The 21,469-nt window shown below is 45.9% G+C and overlaps 1 protein-coding gene across 1 annotated transcript in view; it reads left to right on the plus strand.

The window, feature by feature from the left end:
• The first annotated feature begins 1,672 nt into the window (after positions 1 to 1,672).
• Positions 1,673 to 21,469, plus strand: part of LOC117761586 (plexin-A2-like) — a 73,124-nt gene continuing 53,327 nt past the window's right edge. The window contains 3 exon segments of the mRNA XM_034585609.1: positions 1,673 to 2,026; positions 13,301 to 14,645; positions 17,185 to 17,367. Of these exon segments, the coding sequence (XP_034441500.1) occupies positions 13,422 to 14,645; positions 17,185 to 17,367 (1,407 nt within the window). The 5' untranslated portion in view covers positions 1,673 to 2,026; positions 13,301 to 13,421.

The raw sequence follows: 21,469 nt of genomic DNA on the forward strand, positions 1-21,469 counted from the left end.
TGAAAATTGCACCTGCCCTTGAATCAGCCGTGATACAAGCAAAACAAACTACAACTCTCAGTCTACATCAAAGCCTTGACCAACATTTAATAAAACCACTATGTGCCATTCATACAAGCATGAATCATCATGCTCGGCGTGCGGTAACTCATACATCATGTCCTCTGGAGCACAATAGACAGCTCCTCTACTGATGCATCTGATAAACAGACGACAATTTGGCATTTCAGACATCCAGGAAGTTTTGTAACAAATATAAATGAATCATTGGAAGCAATATCACATCCTCACGCCTCTAAAAGCCTCTTTAACACTTACACAGTACGTCTGGAATAGTCTTTATTCTCAGCTTTTCTGTTTTCTCACCTGAACCTGCACGTTCCCTCCAGCTCTCTACACATCTGCCTATTTCCAGCACTGTTAATGTGCACGTTCACAGCCTCAGTGTTTGTTTGTGTGTCTGCAGGCTCATGTTAAGTTGTTGTTTGTGTTGGACAGGGGGATTCATGACCACCGCACCTGACACGGGGGCCAGTGAAGAGTAGCTGCCATCTGGTTGGCCCTGAGGGAGTCCGCCGGCCACCCGGAGCTGCTCCGCTCTGACATCTCCAACTCATCTCTGGAATCACCAAACGGCAGAGAATGAGGAGCAGACAGCTGGGCGATGGACCCAATGTACACCCCCCCTCCCCCACACACACATCAACACCCAGAAAACTGTCATAAGTGTTGTAGAAGTGGCTATCAACTACGTCAGCAGTTTCTGTGGCCGTGGTGAGTATCAGAGACACGTTGTTGACTGTGTGGAGCCTGTGCATTTGTTCCTTTGAAGACAATGATACAACACAACTCCCTACATCTCCGTCAGAATCATATTTCATCCTTCACCTGAGGTGGAAAGAGACAAACATGACTCTTTATCTCTTCAACAAAGCTCCTCTGTCACTGCTTCAGTGTGTGTGTGGCTGCATGATTCCGCCTATAGATGGCAGTGTTTCAAAGGAAACTTCTGCATGCAGCTGTGTGCATTCATCTGGACTCTGGATGGAAATAAAACATTCATGAATTTATTGTCAGAGGTGGGTCTGGTGTTGTTATTTACTTGCTGACTGACTGAAGGGACAAAATCAAACTCTAAAACATTTCCCAAACCACATTTGTCATCATATTCGTTTCAGAGGATGTGAGGATTCATGTTTCAGACCACACGTATGTTCTATTTGCACATGTGCAGGTCAGTCAACACATCAACGTATGACGATAACGATCAATTTGACAAATAGCTCTGTTTCAGACATTGACATCATCTTCGTCCTGTGAGCAGCTGATAGCACAAACAGACCAGGTCCCATTTCTATTCATATATATTCACTTCAAAGTCCAGAATATTTCTCTTGTGACTGTATTGGTTATTCCTCATTAATTATTCATGTGTATTTCCCCTCATTGTATAAAATCTACAAACACTCTCATCCCTTAAAAGGACCCATAGAATATATTGCAATGCGCGCAAGTTGTGCCAAAGGGGATGACGCGAGGGATGGAGGCTGGGTCTGGAAAAGCGCGCACACACTGCTACGTGAGGTGCAAGTGAACTGATGGGTGACTTCATGTGTAGCACCGGCATCTACACACACGCACACACACACACACACACACACTGAGAGAGAAGGGAGAGCGAGAGAAAGAGAGAGAGAGAGAGAAAGAAAAGGAGGGAGGGAGGTTATGTGGCAGCCAGTTACAGAAAGATGATCAATCCCTGAACGAGGCGGGAGGGTCACTTGACACCGTCTCCTTCTCAGCGGCTGACGGGGGAGATGCTCACTGCTGTCCGGGTGACTTTACGGGCTGCAGCGCCCATAGGGATGAATTAACCGGCAGTTTATCTCGCTGCATCTGGCATCTGGCGTCCGCACGCATCCGCTGACTGACCGACCGAGACGCGCGGGACCTTCCAGCACCGCAAAAAAAAGAAAACCCGGGATCTGCTGCTTCTCCTCCTGGACGAGTCTCCTCTTGTTTCAAGGTGAGCACACTATCATTTTACAGCAGCAGCAGCAGCAGCATCCGCCTGAGAGGCAGCGTGCAGCATGAGCGTAAAGTTGGATGAGACTTTACGCACCGTGGACGCAACGGCGGTGGCATCGTGCCCACGGGAAGACGCGGTGTTTTTGTGTTGTTATCATATCTGCTGGTCACCTGCTACAACCTGCAGATGTGTCCAGATGCCGCCGAATAGAGAGCGGCTGTAAAAACGCCTCAGCATCAGTGCCAATCTGATCCACAGGCAGCTGCTGCTCTGTGGGTGTGCTACAAATCATTTCATCATCAGTGGGATGAATCCGCTCGCCTGCATGTGCAGATTTCTGCAGAAGTCTGTACACAAGTGGGGTTTTCTGTGTGGCAGCCACCAGATAACTGGCCACCGGGAGAATAGCAGAGTGAAGAACTGAGCCTGGAGAGAGTCTGTCCTCTGCTGCTGCTGCTGCTGCTGCCTCCTGCAGCTGAAGCTCAGCAGCCTTGGCAGAGCAGGAGCCACTGGGACCCTGATAAGACTGGGCAGGAGCTCCCAGATGGAGAAACTAAAGCACACACACACACACACACACACACACACACACACACACACAAACACACACACACACACACACACACACACACACACATGTTGTATCGATGCCAGCTACAACAATGCTGCTGACAGAGTGAATCTTTGTTTCGAGCTGCGGTCTGGAGGCAGGGTGGTGGAGGGCTGTCTGCTGGACCCTCTCTGCCACTCACCACTCATGCAGACCAGATGAAGCCCTCTCCTCTCTGTGTGCTCTGGCTTATCTGGCCGGCCAGTTGGACGAGCTTTTATTCTCCTGGCCCCTCCAGAGTGGGTAAAGCCTCTAACAGAGATAGAGAGAAAGCGAGAGAGAGAGAGAGAGAGAGAGAGAGAGATGGACTGGCTTCTCTCTGTTCGTGTCCATGCCAGTCAGGCGCTCCAGCACTTAACCACTTGCCTGCTAATTATAGAATTTAAATGAATCTCCGCATTAATTCAGTGCCTCTTTTTGTGCAGCATTTGACTGTAAATGAAACTGAGGTCCGGGGCTGTGACGGTTTCTGTTCATGTGATGGTTTTCTGTTAGTAATGCAGCCGAGGGTTAACCACAGCAGACCCTGAAGTAGACCAGTTCTTAAAGAGTCACTTTATCCAAAATGACAAAAAGTCATATGTTCCATCTTAGTCCTTGTGGTTTGTGGATACGCAGATGATTTTGATCTTTCATGCTCCGGCTTTTTAGGATATCCATCTGTGATACTTGTGCTGCCACACAAACACGATATAACCTGTTTGGATGACGGTTGTGTTTTGTGTAACAGCAACAGACCGAGCTGTGGTCACTTTCCCCCTGGAACTGCTTTAAAGGCAATCAGTATAATGGAATCTGAAGTCTGTGAATCATCCATAACTTTGATTTAAAAGAAAGAAAAGTTGTGCATAAGGTTTTTAAATGCAAATTTTTCAAGGCTTTGAGGGACACAAGAAAAAAATCCATGCGTCATTGGTGGCGACTTAAATTTCAGAGGCAAACATCAAATACAAGCCGATTTGAATTGAGGAAAAAAAGAACAATCCTATTTGCTGAGTGTAATATTTTTACTCCCCTTTTTTTCAAGATTATTTTGAATATAGAGTGATTGCAGGTTTATTTGCAGCATTATTTTTGGAGACTCTTGATCCTGGAGGCGATTCCAAAACCAGTGTAGGTGAAGTAATTCAGAACATCTGTCTCTGTCATTTTCAGGCACATTTTCACGCCGTGATTTAAGTGCTATCTCAGACTTTTTTCTCGGAGATTAATGGGCTGTACTGTTTGTATGTGATTATATATGGGAAAGAAAGAAAAAAGGATGGAATCAGGAACACAACACTACATTGCAAATAACAGCTTTTGATTGAAATGATCTCCAGTTCAATTCCTTGACGTTGATTCTGGGGTCATTTGAATATCAGGGAGCAGGATGTGGGTCAGGGGCCGGGGCCACTCGCGCTCGCTGTGATAGTACAACAGGCGAATTAGTGTATGTAACACAATTACACGGTGTGTGAGTGCACAGCAGCTCTCTGCTACTACCCATAGCCCGAGACCCCCCACCTCCAACCGCCACCCCCCCTTCCCCCCCAGCCGCTACCCCGGCTGCCCACGGAGACGCTGATTAAACACGACTGTTCAGATGCTACAGCCCGAGGAGGAAGGAGGAGGAGAGCCCCCAGTGTGTGTGTTTTGTGTGTGCACCTCTACTGTACGTCTGTGTCTTCATACACATGTGCTTGTCGTACTGTACGTGTGAGCATTTGGTTTGTCTGTGCATCGGAGTGTGTTCATTAAATGCAATAGCCGGAAAGAAAAGAGACAACAAATGTGAAATTAAACTGACACTGACAAGAGAGGAAGAAACAAAGAGAGAACAAAATGCTGCGGATCATCAATCACTGCCGATACGCTGTTGTCTCAACTCATCTCCCCCCTTCATCCCTCTTTCAATCTTCACACTTCAGCTTGTTTCAGCATGCGATCCAGGCCTGGAGGGAGGCGGATGTGCAGGTAGAGAGGAAGGTGGAGAACAGGGAAGGTGCAGAGGTGGAATGGAGAGTGAGAGGTGGAAATAGAAAGGAGGCGGGAGTGAGAGGGACTAATAAAGATAGGAGCAGACAGAGGGAAGGAGAGAGAGAGAGAGAGAGAGAGAGAGAGAGAGAGAGAGAGAGAGAGAGGTGGCGGTGGAGGAGAGAAGTGACAGGGAGGAGAGGTACAAGTGGAAAGCGTGCAGCTCACCTACCAGATGGCAGCTTTGGCAGCGCTCAGCATGCAGGGATGGCGGTCTTGCAATATGGTGCATCGCCTCCAGATTGTCACACCGGCGTTGATACAAACAGTGCGATAACTTTGCTGATGTGTGTGTTTTGCTTGACTTTCTTCGGGCAGACGGCATATGGTCCTAAAGGAAAGCTGACAAAGTTGAGGGACGTCACATGAAGTTTTTCTTGTTCTTGGGAAAATATTGACACATCATGTTTAAGTTTGTAGAACTTGCATTTTTTTCTCAAAGAGGCTCTTGAGAAAATGTGTTTTTATACACAAAGAGCAGTTTTCTCATCACGACTCAGCTCATGAGAACAGATGTAAAATGTCATCTGTGGTTGTGGAGGAGGCTTGAGAAAAAAGCCCGGATGATGCCATCGGGATTTGGGGAAACCGTTCTTCAAACTTGGGGGATGTGATTCACGACACTGTTTTTTATAAGGCAGCGGGGGGTCTTACAGACAGATGCTCTTAAGTTGAACATGGGAAATAAAGGTTTCAGTGTTTTCAGAGCTTGACTCATGTTATGGATCAGAAAAGTCTGGATGTCACGTTTCTCACTGGACCTTTTTACAACAAAATCTAAAACTTTAGAGAAAAATGGACCACATGACAGCTTCCACAAAGTGAACTTGAATCATCTCCGAGTTAGCTGTAGTCATTTAGTAGTAGTCAGTAATTTGTAGGTGGCGATGCATCGTCCATCTTTATTTATGGTCTATGAAGGCTACCCATTAAATGGTCATTTGTGGCCGCTCTGGTTATTGGTGTAGTTCGATTTCATACATCTCATGATGTAAAAGATTAAAGAAAAAGAGTCATGGGACAAATCTAAGAGAAATGAAAATACTGGTCATGTAATATGTTATAAAACATGGATGGAAATCATTCTTAATGTGGTGGAGTGAGGGCGAATCTGTCTCATCGCTTAAAAACCCTTTCCCTCAATTTCAGCAAGCGCCTCTAACTCAAAACCAATTTTCATCTGTAGAAAATGAAAGATTCATACTTACTTCATGGCATGTGAGTTAGTGAAGAAGGTGGGATCTCCAGTGGATAATAAAACCAGTAGTTCCCTTCAAAAAACATCCCATTCAGCCATTAAGACTGTTAACTTCCCTAAAACGCTGAATTTGAGCACAGAGGCTTTTTAAAGAATGTTGGGTTTTATGCAATTTCAACTTAATAGATAAGAGAAATCTTTATAATTGCTTTTCCCTTTTGACTTGGCACTACAGAGAGAGTGGCAACTACTCTCCATGAAAAATGCTGCTAAGAGGCTAAGCAGGCGCTTTACTGTGACGATCCATGACTCCAGATACATTCTGTGGTGTTTGTTTAACTACAACCTTCGAGCAAAATGTGGCATTTCACAGGAAATATCAGATCCCTATACACCTGTCTTTGTCAACCACCCAGCAAACAACTGAACAGATGGAAAAGGTGGAATCCATTCCCCTGCCTCCATCACCTGGAAGCTATAATGAACCAAACATATACATTTTCACAAAGTGGAAATGTAAACAACTCAGCAAACATCTGCGGAACGAGCTGCTCGTAGGCCCGTCTTCCAAATCTGAGCCATCAGTTCGCCCTTAGTGTCGCTGCTTAGTGAGAACATCTGCAAAATGGTCCCCATCAGGTTCTACCTCCAACGAGCCCACAGCACCTGGACTACATCCGACACTGCCGACGCGTTCCGCCCTTGGCAGCCATCAAACCACCTGGGACGGTATTTAATAGAGTTTGGAGAATTAAATTTTAATTTGAGGATCAAGTCCCATTCACTGTAGATGCTTTACTTTTTTCCCCAATATGTCTTAAACCCGAAGGAGCTTTTGTAAAAAAAACTGTGTCCCATCTGCCTTCCAGTGAATTTCTATTTGAAGAAATTCACCTGTGTTTGCAGTCCTGATAGACCTCTGGCCCACAGGGCTACTGTTCTTTTTAACCAGGCTATTTCTATTTCTGAGAACTGTGGACATTTCAATGCATTTACCCCAAATCACAGTCAGAGACTTAGAGGAAGCGGGATAGAGTTTCAGAGTATAGGTTAAAATTAGGGACACGCTGGGCCGACCGTGGAGGCGGACTGAGATAATCTGGGCAGATGCTTGTATTTGCACAGCTTTTGGGTGAATGGCCACCAAAGGCCTTATCTGCACTGCGGATTAAATGTTAAATGGGTTTTGGAGCCGCAGATACTTAGAGGGAAAGTTGTTGTATCGTGGAACACGCGCCGTCTCTCCTCCTCTTTCCTGTTCCTCTCCCCCTCGCGCGTTGTCAATCGGCGTCTCCTCTCGCTCACAGTGATTTGTCAGCAGTGGATGCAGCAGCTGTTCCTTTTGCACCGTAATTTCTTTGATCGTAATTATTCGTGCCAGCTACCTCCAACCTTGGCATCCTCCATCCCATGAAGCCATATGGGCAAAGAGGGAGTTAGCCGAGAACATGCTTCTTTGGAGCGGGTTCTTTGATTTCTGTGTGCAGTGGTGTGGGAAATACGGACATATGTGCTTTACAGCCTCACATGGATCCCCTGCTTCGCTGTGTTTGATTATTTTTCAAACTTGCTTGGGTCTATAGTGTCTGCCAAATGCAATGCATTTTCTCTGTCAGGTCTCCATGATTTAGCATGCAAAAGCAATACAGGCCTGCACATCTGTAACTGAATCAGTGGGAGCAGAAATATAGCTTTCTTCTCCACAAAGAGCAATGTCAGCTCAGATGAAAAAAAAAAATGACAGACACTCAGAAGATGGCAGCATACAGTGAAATTACAGCAATAGAGAGTGAATAGCAGGCTGTTAGTGTGAAGGCTGAGAGATGCTCCTTGGTACAAAAGAGCACAACTGGAGAGGTGTTCTCTGCTCGTCCCAAGGCTTGAGATGAGAGCTCACATTTCACCGACCTAATTCTCTATTCTTTTCAGCCGCACTGTCCACAGATCACTCTGAGCCACAGTTGGGCTCCTCTGTTTATGCCTTGTTCTTCTTTTTCGCACTTAAGTGACGTTGAGGACGCGGGGCGCCGGGGCGGCCGCTGCAGCTCGGCTCTCACGCACATTCTGTGTGGCTCAGAAGAAAACGCAGCTCGCTCTGTCTTCTTCTGCGGCTGCTGAATTATAGAAGACCCTCTATTGCACTCGAGCTGCATGGGTTTTCATCACGGTGCTGGGGGTCACTTTGACTCTCCCCCTCTGCGCTCATCATATATGCAACATGAGGGCTTCGGCTGGTTGAGGGGGAGCCTGCTTGAGGTCACCATTAAGCGGGGAGGAACGACAATGAGATTTATGGACGAGCAGACAGAGCTGTGGAGAGGGATGGGAGGAGAAAGGCATGCATGGTTAAATCTGACTGTGGCAGCAGTGCCCTTCATCTGGTCCCTGCTCTTAACAGCAATTTCAGATATATGGTTCTGTATCTGCATGTATAATGCATCTGCCCTGAGATAATGGCATGCACTGCGGAGGAGGCTGCTGGCTGTGTTGTGGCGACGTGTTGGAATTGGTCCCCTATGTCACATTTCCCTCTGCCCAGGTCCCTCTCAGTATCCTGCAGTTATTAGGAGCAGAGCGTGCTGCGATGACATAGTGCCGCTTTACTGTTCCCTGCAGATGGCCTCTGCTACTCCACCATCAAAAGTAGTGGCTGGCTGGAGAGTCCTAAAGGCTGCAATATCTGCGCTGACCAATAAACCAAACAACAAGAATGAAAAAAAAAAAGCAATTACGGTTTGTTTCTGTTAATATGAAACCATACCGACACACACATGGACCATTCCAGAGGAGCGGACTCATATGAAAGAAATTGTGTAATTTATCCAAATACTGGTTGTAAGATTGTTCCTCCCTGACGGAGGGAGATGTCCGGAGGATGCGCTGCTGTTTGAATTTACATTGTAGAACATAATGATGAAAATTAACCACAGGCCAACTGTCGCAGAATTCCACTGATATCCTGTGGGTGTGTGCAGAATGAGCATCCACGCTGCACATCGTGCCCTCAGAGGCCCGCGTTTGTGTCGGAGGCGGGGGCCCCTCGCCCTGGGCTGCCCCTCCACAACGCAGCCACAGATAAAACACGCTGGACTGATTAGAAAATGTTGCTTTTACTAATAAACCCTACACCACTCCCTCGAGATCCAATATGACATTCACTTAAAAGTCATCGTTAATAAAGACGGCATTTTCATGTCCTAATTCCCCGACTCATCACTGTAGGTACCAGCGACAGCCCCTGGCTCTGGCTCGCCGGCCCCCTCCTCCCGCCTGTCTCTGCCACGTTTGACCTACTTCTGTCTCCACAACATTGTAAACAGTTCTACTAATTGCCTTCATTTATTCATTTGGAAGTCAAGTTCTGTTGCGGCTGGCGCCCTCCGAGCTCATTCATCTGTAATGCCTACAATGCTGGCCCTCCCCCCAACATTGACTCGTCCGTGTAGATTTGCAGAAACCCCCCCAGACAAAAGTATCCCATCAGGCCCTAGGAGTTTACACACTGTAAGTGCTAATAAAAGCGTACAGGAGAGCGAGAAGGAGTGCTTCAGCCAAAAGCTCCCTCAACGAATCTGAAATCACCCCAGAGGAGGAACTTTATTAACTTCCATTAGCAGCCATGTGTCAAAAAACACACTTGTCTGTGCTTGTAATTATGAGGACAGATGCTGTTATGACCATTGTACTTCACCTTTCCAACCCCACTGTCTGACAGCGTTATTGCTTTTCTATAAATCTAGGCCGCCAAAAAAAAAAAAAGAAAATCAAACAACAGCAACAAAAAAGTTTTTTATCACCTCTGACGTGGACGACAATGACTCCTATTGTTGACTAAGTGTGAGAACAGAGACGTTTCTTCTGACCTTTAGAAAGATCATCTGCCGACCGAGCTCCCGAACTCGCACACAAATCTATAATCCAAAACGCAAACAAGTTGAAGTTCAACACTTGATGATCCGTGATGTTTGTGCTAAATCTGTCTTTCTTTAACGGGGTCGTCTTTACGCTGTTGGAAAATGTAATATCCTGAAAATGTCAAGAATGCAGATAGTTTTAACTTAAAGATAGTGTTTTGTTAAATTATCCACTGGGTTTATTATGAACCCACTCGTGTGAAGTCATCTCTGAAACAGAAAACGTGCAAATAATCCCAAAATACCACGAGTGCTCATTAGTGTTTTTAAAAATGTGTTAATGTTAATGTTTTGCAGAGCAACGAACAATCAGATTTGAGTCAACAGAGACAGTGATGCATGGACAGTTTAAAATAGAAATATCCCCATATGTACATTTCAGTTAATCTCTGATGGCAGATGGGTCAAACAAAACAGAGATCTAAAAAAAAAAAAAAAACCTTCTGTCCCATGAATCATGGCTAACCGGGCAGTGCAGACGCTCTGACAGCATTTCACCCCAATAACAGCTGAACCCATGGGATGGATTTGGTTCCACTGATCGTGATCCAGGTCAAGGGGTCGAGCCTGTGCAGCACAAGAGGCCGGCTTCTCCCTTCGTCTGCGCGCTGCGATTGTGATTGGTGTCCCCAGAGGCCCCTGCAAACCGTGTTCCTGTGCGCGAGTGTGAATGAGTCATGTCTTGGCTGGAGCGTGTCTGAGTGGCGAGGCGGAGAATTCAGCGGGGAGGACTGTGCAGGGCGAAGAGCTGTCTCTATAATCCAGGGTAAACACTGAGCAGCATGACTGCACGCCTTAGACGTGACCAAAGCCGGCAGAACAGAAATGAATGAAACGACGAGGCTGCTGCTGCTCGCCTGCATGTTCGCCCGGCGCCGTTTGCCACCAGCACTTCCTATTTCATCTTCTTGTTTTTCTCCCCGCTTTTTGTAATTCCTCTGAGGGTTCGACTGGAGACTCTCAGCACTGAATTAACCTCTGGGTGGCACTGCTGGTGTCTGTTGTTTAAGGTCATGCCAGACTCAAGCCTGCCTCCCCAAATATCATTTGTTCTGCTATTTGCTGTTGCACCTCAAGTGCACCGTCGTATTTATTATTTCCAGTCGGGAACAGGACAGAGCTGCAGGTTGTGACGAGACTACAATGCAAATTACACCGAAGCACGTCACCTGGAAATATGCTGGGTTATTTCAGGAATGTCCGCTGGTTGCTGCAAAGCAGAGGCAGCGACACTCCGGGTTGATTTAATGAACAGAACATTCACTTCTCTACTTCTTCTTGTGGCAGCACGAGAATACGCACAAAGGATTGAGTCAGATTTCTGTGTTCTAACACGCCCACTTTTAAACAACTCTGTTGACTTGCATCTCATTCCAGCGTCGCCTTTCACACCAAAACATTCTGCATCAAAAAGCTGAGGAGAAAAGGTTTGCACTCCACCAGAGTAAAGGTTTCCAGTGACCAGTAATTTCATCTATTTGGTTTATTTAAAAACAAGCGCGTGTGAATACCGCAAAGAATTTATATTTCAGTTCACGCAGAAGCCGTCAAAGCATTCAGATGTCACTGCCTCCTCTGAAAAGCATTTCTGAAATGTCTGAATACCCTTTTCATCTGCATATTCCACATGAAAAGGACAAATGAGAATGAGAATTGTGGCAACGTTGACACAGAGAACTGGTTCAGGGACTCATCAGCCTGCAGAGCAGATGATTTGAGGGATTTTCAGGGGGAATTTACTGGACATCGTTTCGCCAAAAATACAGAATCCATTAGATCCAACGTGTTCTGCCAAATCTCAGCTTTCAGAGAACTAATAAAACACAGATTTTTCTGTGTCCATTCAAGAAAAAAAATGAAGAAGCTTTCATCCAACATTAACGGCAGAGACAGATACAGACAGCGAAAATCGGAGCATCACTGAGATTGATTCATGTCGGAGTGCAGGAGTGTTTGTTGGTTGTAAATGAAGAAAAGCGAATTCAGATTCAGACGCAGCGAAACAGTGTGTGAAACATATTACTCTTCGGTGTCCAATTACTGGAGGAGTTGCTCACACACTGGGTCTGCCAAATTGAGCAGAGTAGGTCGAGACACTCGAGCGACTTCTCCCCCGGTGTGAGTGCGGTGGGGACAGATGGACGGGAGACGCTGGAGTGGAAGCTGGAGTCGACCCAGCCGGCTCAGTGTCAGTCCATCCGCTTCATCCCTGGCTCCGGCTCAACCCAGCCGGACGTCCTGTCAGCGCGCCAACGGAGAGCACCCACCGCTTCGTGACCCCGGCGTTAGGCTCTGACATGGCTGTCTTCATTTAACCTTTACTTATACCAGGAAGTCTCACTGAGAAAACACCCTGTTTGCGTTAGCTCCAGCCAAAAAAACTGTTGCCTTTGAGCGAAAGTCGTCTTGCATTTGGCAGCGAATCCATAAAGGCCATTTTAAGACATTTGACTCAGACAGGAATACTATTTATTTATTTAATTTTTTAAATATCATTAAAAGAGTGTGAAGGAGCTTCTGGCACAGTTGAGGACAAAGGGGGAGATAGAAACAACCTTTGGGAGGCAGATTGGAGAAGCTCCCAGCGGCACGCACACAGGATTCAGGATGGTGTTGGTGTCTTAATTTATGGTCTGTCCTCCTATGCAGGCAGTTTTATTACTCCATTAACGGACTTCGGTGCAGTAAGAACACATGTGAGGCCACTTTAACACAATGCTTCTGCTGTCGTCCGTCTTGATTTTCAGGTAAAAGCACGTGTTGTTTTTTCTTCCAAATGAAAAGCACCTTGCATCAGATGAAAACATTGATCTCACAATGGTTATGACAAGGGACACAAAAGCTTGCATCACACATCCTTGGCCATGCGTCCAACCCATCCATCCTCCAGTCCATCATGTATTTGAGAGACATTGTTTAGCCCCCACCCCCTGGAAATATCTACATAAAATATGTTAATGAAATTAAACACGGAAGTGTGAGCGTGGATGCAGCCTGGCTCTAAATCTCTAATGACTCCCTGCCGTCCCTGGAAAAAGCCTGATTAATTTAGGAATGTCGGCTGCAGTGGAGAGTGATTAATTCCTCTCGGATTCAACCATTTAAACGAACAAGGCAGAGGGGAGAGAGGAAAACAGGGAGCCCAAAATATGGACTCATAATTAATACATTTGGATCATTTAATTAGCCACCCAAACAGAGGGAGAGCACGGCTACAATGTGTCACTGCTTTGTTCAAGTAATAGGCCACACTTAGTTCCCTCTCACAGACAGGCAGATATAATGAGTCCCCCTGTCGATAAGGGGGATATTGGACCATCTCTCAGGCCACTACATACGAGGAGACAGTTTGAACAAATGCTTACTTGTTTCTTTGATGTCTCATCAAAGAAACAAGTACGCATCTCTGACTAAGCAGAGATCGAGGGGAAAACAAGGTTTTGTCTAATGACACCCTGAACGCACAACTCCCCTCTGAAAAGACTCAAGGATCTTTCCAGTTTAAAAACAAATGTCTCTGTTTTCTCTTTCAGAATGATGTGAAGATCAGTTACGGAGAACACTGCACCTCAGCTCATCTTTTCCAGCGTAATCCTGCTCCTCGCTGCTACACGATTCCCAGGGGTTTTGTGGGAGCTCTGTGTTTGTTCGGGAATGGGGACGTGCTTGGATAAAGGATGGACTTACTGCGGCCCCACTAAAGGTCACGGCCCTCCAAAGGTCATGTTGTGGCCCCTGGCACTGTGGCTATTGACTCTGATCTCAGTAAATCAAAAGACGACGGTTGGACAGACTCTGAATACCTTCCAATCAGAGAGGAGGGAATGGTCGCTGAACCACCTGACTGTGCATCAGACCACTGGGGCTCTGTACATCGGAGCCGTAAACCGAATCTACAAGCTGTCGTCTAATCTCACCCTCCTGGTGTCCCATGACACAGGGCCAGAGTATGACAACAAAGCTTGTTATCCTCCTCTGATTGTGCAGCCCTGCTCGGAGCCTCTGGCCTCCACGGACAACGTGAACAAACTGCTGCTCATCGACTACTCTCACAACCGACTGCTGGCTTGTGGCAGCCTCTACCAGGGCGTCTGCAAGCTGATGAGGCTGGACGACTTGTTTATCCTCGTGGAGCCCACACATAAGAAGGAACACTACCTGTCCAGTGACAACCAGACGGGGACAATGTACGGGGTGGTCGTGCCCTCGCAGGGTCAGGACGCCACCCTGTACATCGGCACGGCTGTCGGAGGCAAACAGGACTACTTCCCGACCATCTCCAGCCGCAAGCTCCCTCGTGACCCAGAGTCCTCCGCCATGCTGGACTATGAGCTTCACACTGACTTTGTTTCATCTCTCATAAAAATCCCCTCAGACACACTGGCACTCGTCCCCCACTTTGATATTTACTACATCTATGGCTTTGCTAGCGGCGGCTTCGTCTACTTCATGACCGTCCAGCCGGAGACCCCGGAGAACGGGATGCCTGCGGGCAGCTCCCCAGGCGACCTGTTTTACACCTCTCGCATCATCCGCCTCTGCAAAGGTGACAAGAGGTTCCACTCCTACGTGTCACTTCCTGTGGGGTGCGTACACAAAGGCGAGGAGTACCGCCTGCTTCAGGCTGCGTACCTGACCAAGCCCGGCAGGGTCCTGGCAAGGTCGCTCAACATCAGTGTTCAGGAGGACGTGGTCTTTGCTGTGTTCTCCAAGGGACAGAAGCAATACCACGACCCTCCGGATCACTCCGCCCTCTGCGTCTTCACCATCCAAGACATCAACACACGCATCAAGGAGCGGCTGCAGTCCTGCTACCAGGGAGAAGGAAACCTGGAGCTGCACTGGCTGCTGGGCAAGGACGTGCAGTGCACCAAGGCGGTAGGTAGAGAGAAACACAGACAGAGAACGACGCTCATAACATCATGTTGTGCACCCTCTAATTCTGGTCACAGAGTTGTAGACATTCACATCCACACATGTTTAGACTAACTAACAAACCCACATGGTGGCGAGCAGCTCTGGAACCGGCTCTTTGAGTCTCCTCCTCTGTGAAATGCACTGGAGCCTAAATAGCTGATAGGCAGAGCGCCATCACTGTGCTGATGTCACCATTCAGGTTCTCAGGATCCCACGAGAGCAGAAGAGCTGGAGGAGATTAATTCCACAATGCTAATCAGAGAAGTGTGGAGCTTTGATTTCATTCAGGGGTTTGGGCACTGACCCCCTCCACCATTTCTCCCCATCTCCTTCCTTGTGCACTCGAATGCTGTCAGCAGTATTCGAGCCCTCTGAGACCTGTTCTTGATCCAGAGAAAAAGGGCTTTCTTGTAAATGTCCAAGTCTGCAGCCTTTGTGAAAGCTATAATTCTGCATAATGAGCGGCTTTCATGGAAACGAGTTGAAAGCGAACCACGAAAACAATGATATTCATCACATCCACCGCTTTGGTGGTTCCCAACATGTACGTTCGTTCCAGCATGTTGGAAGATGTAATTTTATTCATGATGGCAACTGAGGGAGGAGAGATATACATGATAATTCAATAATTAACTCTCGCAGCGGAGTTAACCGAACAGCTTTATATCTAAAATGAAAAAATGAAAAGCTACGGCTCAGTTTTGTTAAGATGTCGTTCTTTGGTTAAATGATTAATTACTGAGTTTGACAGATCAACAGCAAAATGTTTACACGGATGCATCAAAGTGCCAAATAACACGAGTCTACAGGCTCTGAGAAGCTTTAAGCTAAATACTACTGCTCACAATGACAATGCACACATGCTGATGAGGAGCAGCTATCAAGACACAACACAAAAAATCACTTGAGTAATCTGAGACGTTTTCAGACGTTTGCCTTTTCACATATGAAGAACGATGCAGGAGATTAGACGTGTTCTTAGACGTGTTCACAATAACAGGAAAATGTCTGTAACAATCAGGTTCTCTTTCCAATTGGACATCTTCGTCTTCATCTTCTACGTGTATGGCTGCTCTTTCATTCTGGGATATTAGTATTGATTTTGTTTTCAAATTTTTTGTGTCCGTCGCCTGTTAGACGATCATTAACATCCCCACTCGCTGGGAAGTTTCCTGCTGTATTCTTCTGTATTTTACTGGAGGGCCGGCAGGAAAAGTTCCAGAAAATGTCCAGAGGAAATGTGGATTCTATCGTCTACAGCGCTGCCGGAAAATTTTAGGAGAAAGTCGAGTCTGAGAGCGACGTATGATTCATCCTCACAACACCATGAATGTCCGTATCAAATTTCATGATGTTGTGGAAACATTTCACAAAAGACCAAACATCAACCTGATGGGTATCACTAGGGTCACAAGGGTTAAGCCACTGGAGACAACAACTGAAAGATATAAGGCAGTTGTTGAGAAATGGTCGGAACAACTGACCGACAAACCCACACGGCCTCCCCAAGATTAAAAGTGATATTATTTCAGCACTGAAATGTAGGTAACAGTTTCTGATGCTCCTTTCCAGGCGTTATCTTAGATGTGACGTGAAAAATTCAGCAGTTTTGTGGACCGCAAAAAAAACCCAACAACGTTAAAACAGATTTCACAGATGTTTTTCTTCTAACAAGACTGGAGGTCAGGCACCAAGAGAAAGAGCAGGGCACTGGTGAGATATGAGGTTTGTTTACGCTGAGATCACTTCACCGATCACATTCAGTGAAGCTCAGGAGCGTCACTTGATAACAGGAAAAGCACTGCGAGGCAAAATATGTGCATGCAGGAAGTGCAGGAAGTGAAACGAGAAATTAGCTGCCCTAAAAAGGTAGATTTACACACTGAGTGACTGACAATTAGCAAAGGTTTGAGGTGCATTTCAGCAGATGTAAGAGGACTGCTTAGCACGCAGCTCCCTTTGATGCTTAATCAAAACCTGACATCTCTTGTGCTGCGTGTTTGTATGATGTCGGATCAGGCGATCTGAAAAAAAAAAAAAAATAACAGAAACGGCCGCAAAACACACAGCGTCTCTCGTGTTTGCCATCAGCAATTAGTCTGCTCCGCGAAATGCGAGCGCTCCGAGGCTTGTTGATAAACGCAGCGGCCCGAACCCTTTTGAGGTAACGATTTCTACCCCTGAAGATTGTGCACTTAATGCATGTTAAGCTTAGAAGAAGTCAGTTTGAATTCTCTTCTCATATTTGCATGTGTCTACAGTGATCGCAGTCATTTTTCCCGGCTCCTGCTTATGTTGCTCCCCCTCTCTCGTTACCCTCATCTCCCCTCCTCATCTCTGTCATCCTCACTGCTCCTTCCTTTCACTCTCTCACCTTTTCTATCCCTCCTTGTTTTCACCTATTCTCCTGATTTCCTCCCCACATTTGTCTCTAAAACAATCTGCCTTCATTCTCCTGACACTCTCTTCATCTTCACCCCCCTTCTCTCTCTCCATGCAGCCTGTTCCCATCGATGATCACTTCTGTGGCCTGGACATAAACCAACCCCTGGGGGGTTCTCAGCTGGTGTCGGGTCAGACAGTCTTCACCGAGAGCAGGGACAGGCTGACCTCCGTCACCTCCTACAACTACAATGGACACAGTGTGGTCTTCCTGGGCACCAGAAGTGGACGACTGAAGAAGGTGAGGACAGTGCACCGACACTTCACAGCCATTAGTCTGTTTCCATAATAATACACTCAGGGACTGTCTGGTTGTTTTTGGTGAGTTGATAACTCTCAAATGCAGCCAGGCTCTTTGATGACAAATTGGCGGTTGTGGCTCATGAGGTAGAGCGGGTCACCCACTAAACTGAAATGGCTTGGTGGGTCGATTCCCAGCTCCTTGAATCTGCACGTGTCAGTGTCGTTGGGATAGAGATCTAACCCCACATTGCTTCTGATGGTTGTACCAGAAGTGTATATATATATATATATATATATATATATAGTTGTAAATTCTTCCTTATTTGTTCTTACTGAAGACAATAGGCTTTAAAAACAGGCCAAAGTATATTTTTATATGGATCAAGTAGCTTCTGAAAACAGCTGAGCACTGAACATTTGTCGTGGCCTATTTCCAGCTGCAGATTTGGTATTGTCCTGTATAAACCTAGAGTGAGGCAGCAGAACAAGAGCATATGGGACTGACTCAAAATAAACTACAGGACCCATGTTCATTGTGATGAAGGGATGTGTCACCCCGTGCAACAGTGGGTTATTGATGTGTTTTTAATAGACTTTGGTCGTGTGTGGCACAGAGGAACAAACTGGATCAGGCACTGGCAACACAGGCAATTTTAAAAGTATAAATGCATTAGCTGGTTTTAGTCTTTTAATTGGAATTGTTGAAATTGAAAATGTGGAATATCTCCAGGTAGGAAAACTTAGGGTAGACTCAAGACTCTTAAATGTATAACATGTAACTTTGGCCACTAGGGGTCCCGCAATCAAGACAATAACTAAAGACGACATCATGAAGGAGCATAGGATCATGGGAGTTGTCGTTAAGATGGACCACGGCGACCAAAATGAAACGTAGTGTTACCTTGAATAAAATTGTGGATTTCTCTGGGTGTTGACATTGTAAGTTGATAATTTAGGTGCACAAGTGAACAAAATACATAACGTGGGTCTGGTCGTTTGAAGGCATTTTAATGAAGTATTACATTATATGTTTAAGTTCGACTTAAGAGTTGTATGTCTTAAGAGAACCAGGAAAAAGTAAATCACAAAACATCCGATAGAATCCGAAAATAACTTTAGAATAGAATAGTCTGTGAAACAAGGAAAACACAAGTTAGATCTGTTAGATGAGTAAATTATAATTACAGTCTTTGTGTTTTCTTGTGCGTCATGAGGATATTATAGATATTCATATGCTATATATATTTAAAGCAGTACACGTGAATCAGCGTACTGGATACAAAAAAAACCTACAAGTTTGCATAAACATGTAAAAATTCACCTCAAGTCCTCAGCCATGACGTTTGGAATCAGAGAAGTGGCCATTTAAGTGCTTCGTAATGCTGAAAGCCACTCGAATGGAAATCCAGCAGGAGGACTTTAGAGGCAGTGGAGCTGCATAATGTCGTGTTTCTTTCAACTAATACAACAGAACTGAAGGGACATGACAAGTGCTTCAGTTTTGGCTCAAGTAGCCACGGATGGACATTTACATCGTTTCATTTTTTTCGCCCGAGAGCCCAGTGCCGCGTGATCACTGCACCTTTGTTCCGCTGCATAATGTCCCGCCACAGCCATCGTGATATATTATACTTAACCAGTTATGCTAATTAGGTCGCTAATTGGGCAGATTATGGTGTTAATTAGTGTTAATGGATTAAAGACACAAAAAAACAGCTTCGGATGATGAATCTCTGTGGTGTATTCCTCCTGGACAGATGGTGCATTACGTGACATGGAGTTTAAGGTATTAAAGGTGTGTTATTTAAAGTTCAGGTTCAGTATCGTTCAGACATCGAGCTGATTCATGACTCATGTTTCGTAGTCTGGGGTTTGTTTAGTTTAACTCATTCAGCCAGACATAGTGTTAGTGGATGGGGGGGGTTCTCGTCACCCCTGTTGGTTTGCTGGTTTGTTTGTCATCAGGATTACGCAAAATCTACTGAACAGATTTTTCGCCAGTCTTGGTAAAAGAATGGGCCAAGACAGAAGCCATTAATTTATTCCACAGATTCAGACAAAGGAGGGAAGATCCAGGAGTTTTTTTTATCACTTGTTTCTCATCGATTTCTCAGGCAATCACTCATGGATCTTGATTAAAAACATCAGGCATATTTAGGGGGCTGATATCTATGAGTCTTTGAGCTTGATTAAATTGAAGTGGACTGTTGGGCCATTCTACTTAATCTCTGTTCCTAAACCGACGTGCAGGAAACAGGCATCTGTTGGCTCCTTTTACACAAGACCCGCAGAAAGAACATGACCTCTATATCTGCGAGGTTCATGAAGTGGATTCAGCTCATTGTCTATCATGCTTCCTCACAACAACGTACTGTAGCGATACATTATAGTCACCGTCCTATAAGGGTCAGTGTTTGATCGCACTGGACTGACTTGGTAGCACCGAGGGCTCTTTTATACTGCACAGTCATACAGCGTGCAGCTGACTGTTGTGACATTAGCCTGCGGGCGTCAGTCTTATGAGGAGCATGCTGTCTGACACTTAACACACACACACAAACAAACACACACACACACACACACACACACACACACACACACACACACACACACACACACACACACACACACACACACACACATCCGGTTTGGGAGAGGCGATAGCATCAGTGCAGCTCTTTCATCGGATGAGGCGCCGGGGGAAAAATGACAAGATAGCCTGACAGAAAGAGACAAAGAAAAAAGAGAAACAGTGTGAGAGAAAGACAGGAGATTGACCGATGGGAGAAAATAGCAGAACAACAGATACTCGGGTCGAGCGACAGAGACATTAAACAAGAAAATGAAAGAGAGACAGAATAAGAAAGGTGGACCGAGAAAACCACGGAGGAATATAATGTGTTGTATGTGCTCAGGAAATAAGGAATGGCTCTGGTGAGCAGAGTGAAATATCCGTCATAACCGTGTTAAGTGCAGAGTGTCTTAAGGCCAGAGTTTGTCATTACACTGAGTGAACATGCAACGGTGACTCAGACTCCCAGGAGCCTCCGCGGAGCACAGGGTCACCACTCCAATCCTATTCCATCACCCCCAAATGGACAGCGGAGTGGGAATGGGGCATGACAATAAATGCCATCAATGGATCATTCCAGCAGCAGGGCCATTGCAAAGGTCAAGCCTGCCACAGGAAGGGTGTAGCCGGGGTGAAAGGTCACGGGGATAACCGACCGCCTCGCCGACCAGGCTCCATATGGATGTGTCCATCAACATGCCTTGATTAGGCTCCTCGTGTTTCTGATACAACGACATTTCCATCACTGTCTGCGGCAGTTCTCCTGCCGTAGGTGGTTGATTTGAGCGTAGTAATGTGACCCTGCGGGCAACTCTGAATACAAAAGGGGCTTCTGCACGTTGCATGATGCACGCTAATGAGGTGAATCCAGGTAAAAGTGATTATCTCTCACTGATCCTTATTCAAATCTATTCCCGTCTCAAGGCAGGAGGCGCCGACACGTACAACTTCCAGTGGCACCGATGGCATAGTTTCAATTTGTTAGCAAAATACACTACAATTCTAGTGGGAGCCGCGGAGGGCAGGATTAGCATTTCAGTCAGCGCAGTCACGTCAGGGTTTCAACCATTTACTGCTACAGGGATCTTCAGTAGAGTTTCATGCTATGTGGTTCTGCTCACGTGTCCCTGAGCTCAAAAAGCCGCTGAGCCCAGCCTGAGATACACACCATGCATTTTTCATGAAGGCCTATTCTCCAGAAACACAACATGTTAAATATACATAACGTGGGTATTATTGAAAAAATTATCAAAAGTCGTAGAAGGTCAATAAATCCTCAAAGGAGGCAGAGAGAGAGTTGATTTAAATTCATTTGAGTTACATATTCATCTGAAATACTGAATTCTCAACATGGATTGAATAAACTGAATCATCCACGCCGATCAAATCAGATCAGAATTATTCTCGTGCATCTCTCAGCCGCATCATACAACCTGCAGAGAGGTGGTTGCTTAGCTATTACCCTCATAAAAAAATACCTTTTGTATTGAAATGAAAGAAACTCAGAATAGAAAGTGACTGATGTTCC

The sequence above is a fragment of the Hippoglossus hippoglossus genome, chromosome 5, assembly GCF_009819705.1.
Source record: "Hippoglossus hippoglossus isolate fHipHip1 chromosome 5, fHipHip1.pri, whole genome shotgun sequence".
In the NCBI taxonomy this organism is placed as follows: domain Eukaryota; kingdom Metazoa; phylum Chordata; class Actinopteri; order Pleuronectiformes; family Pleuronectidae; genus Hippoglossus; species Hippoglossus hippoglossus.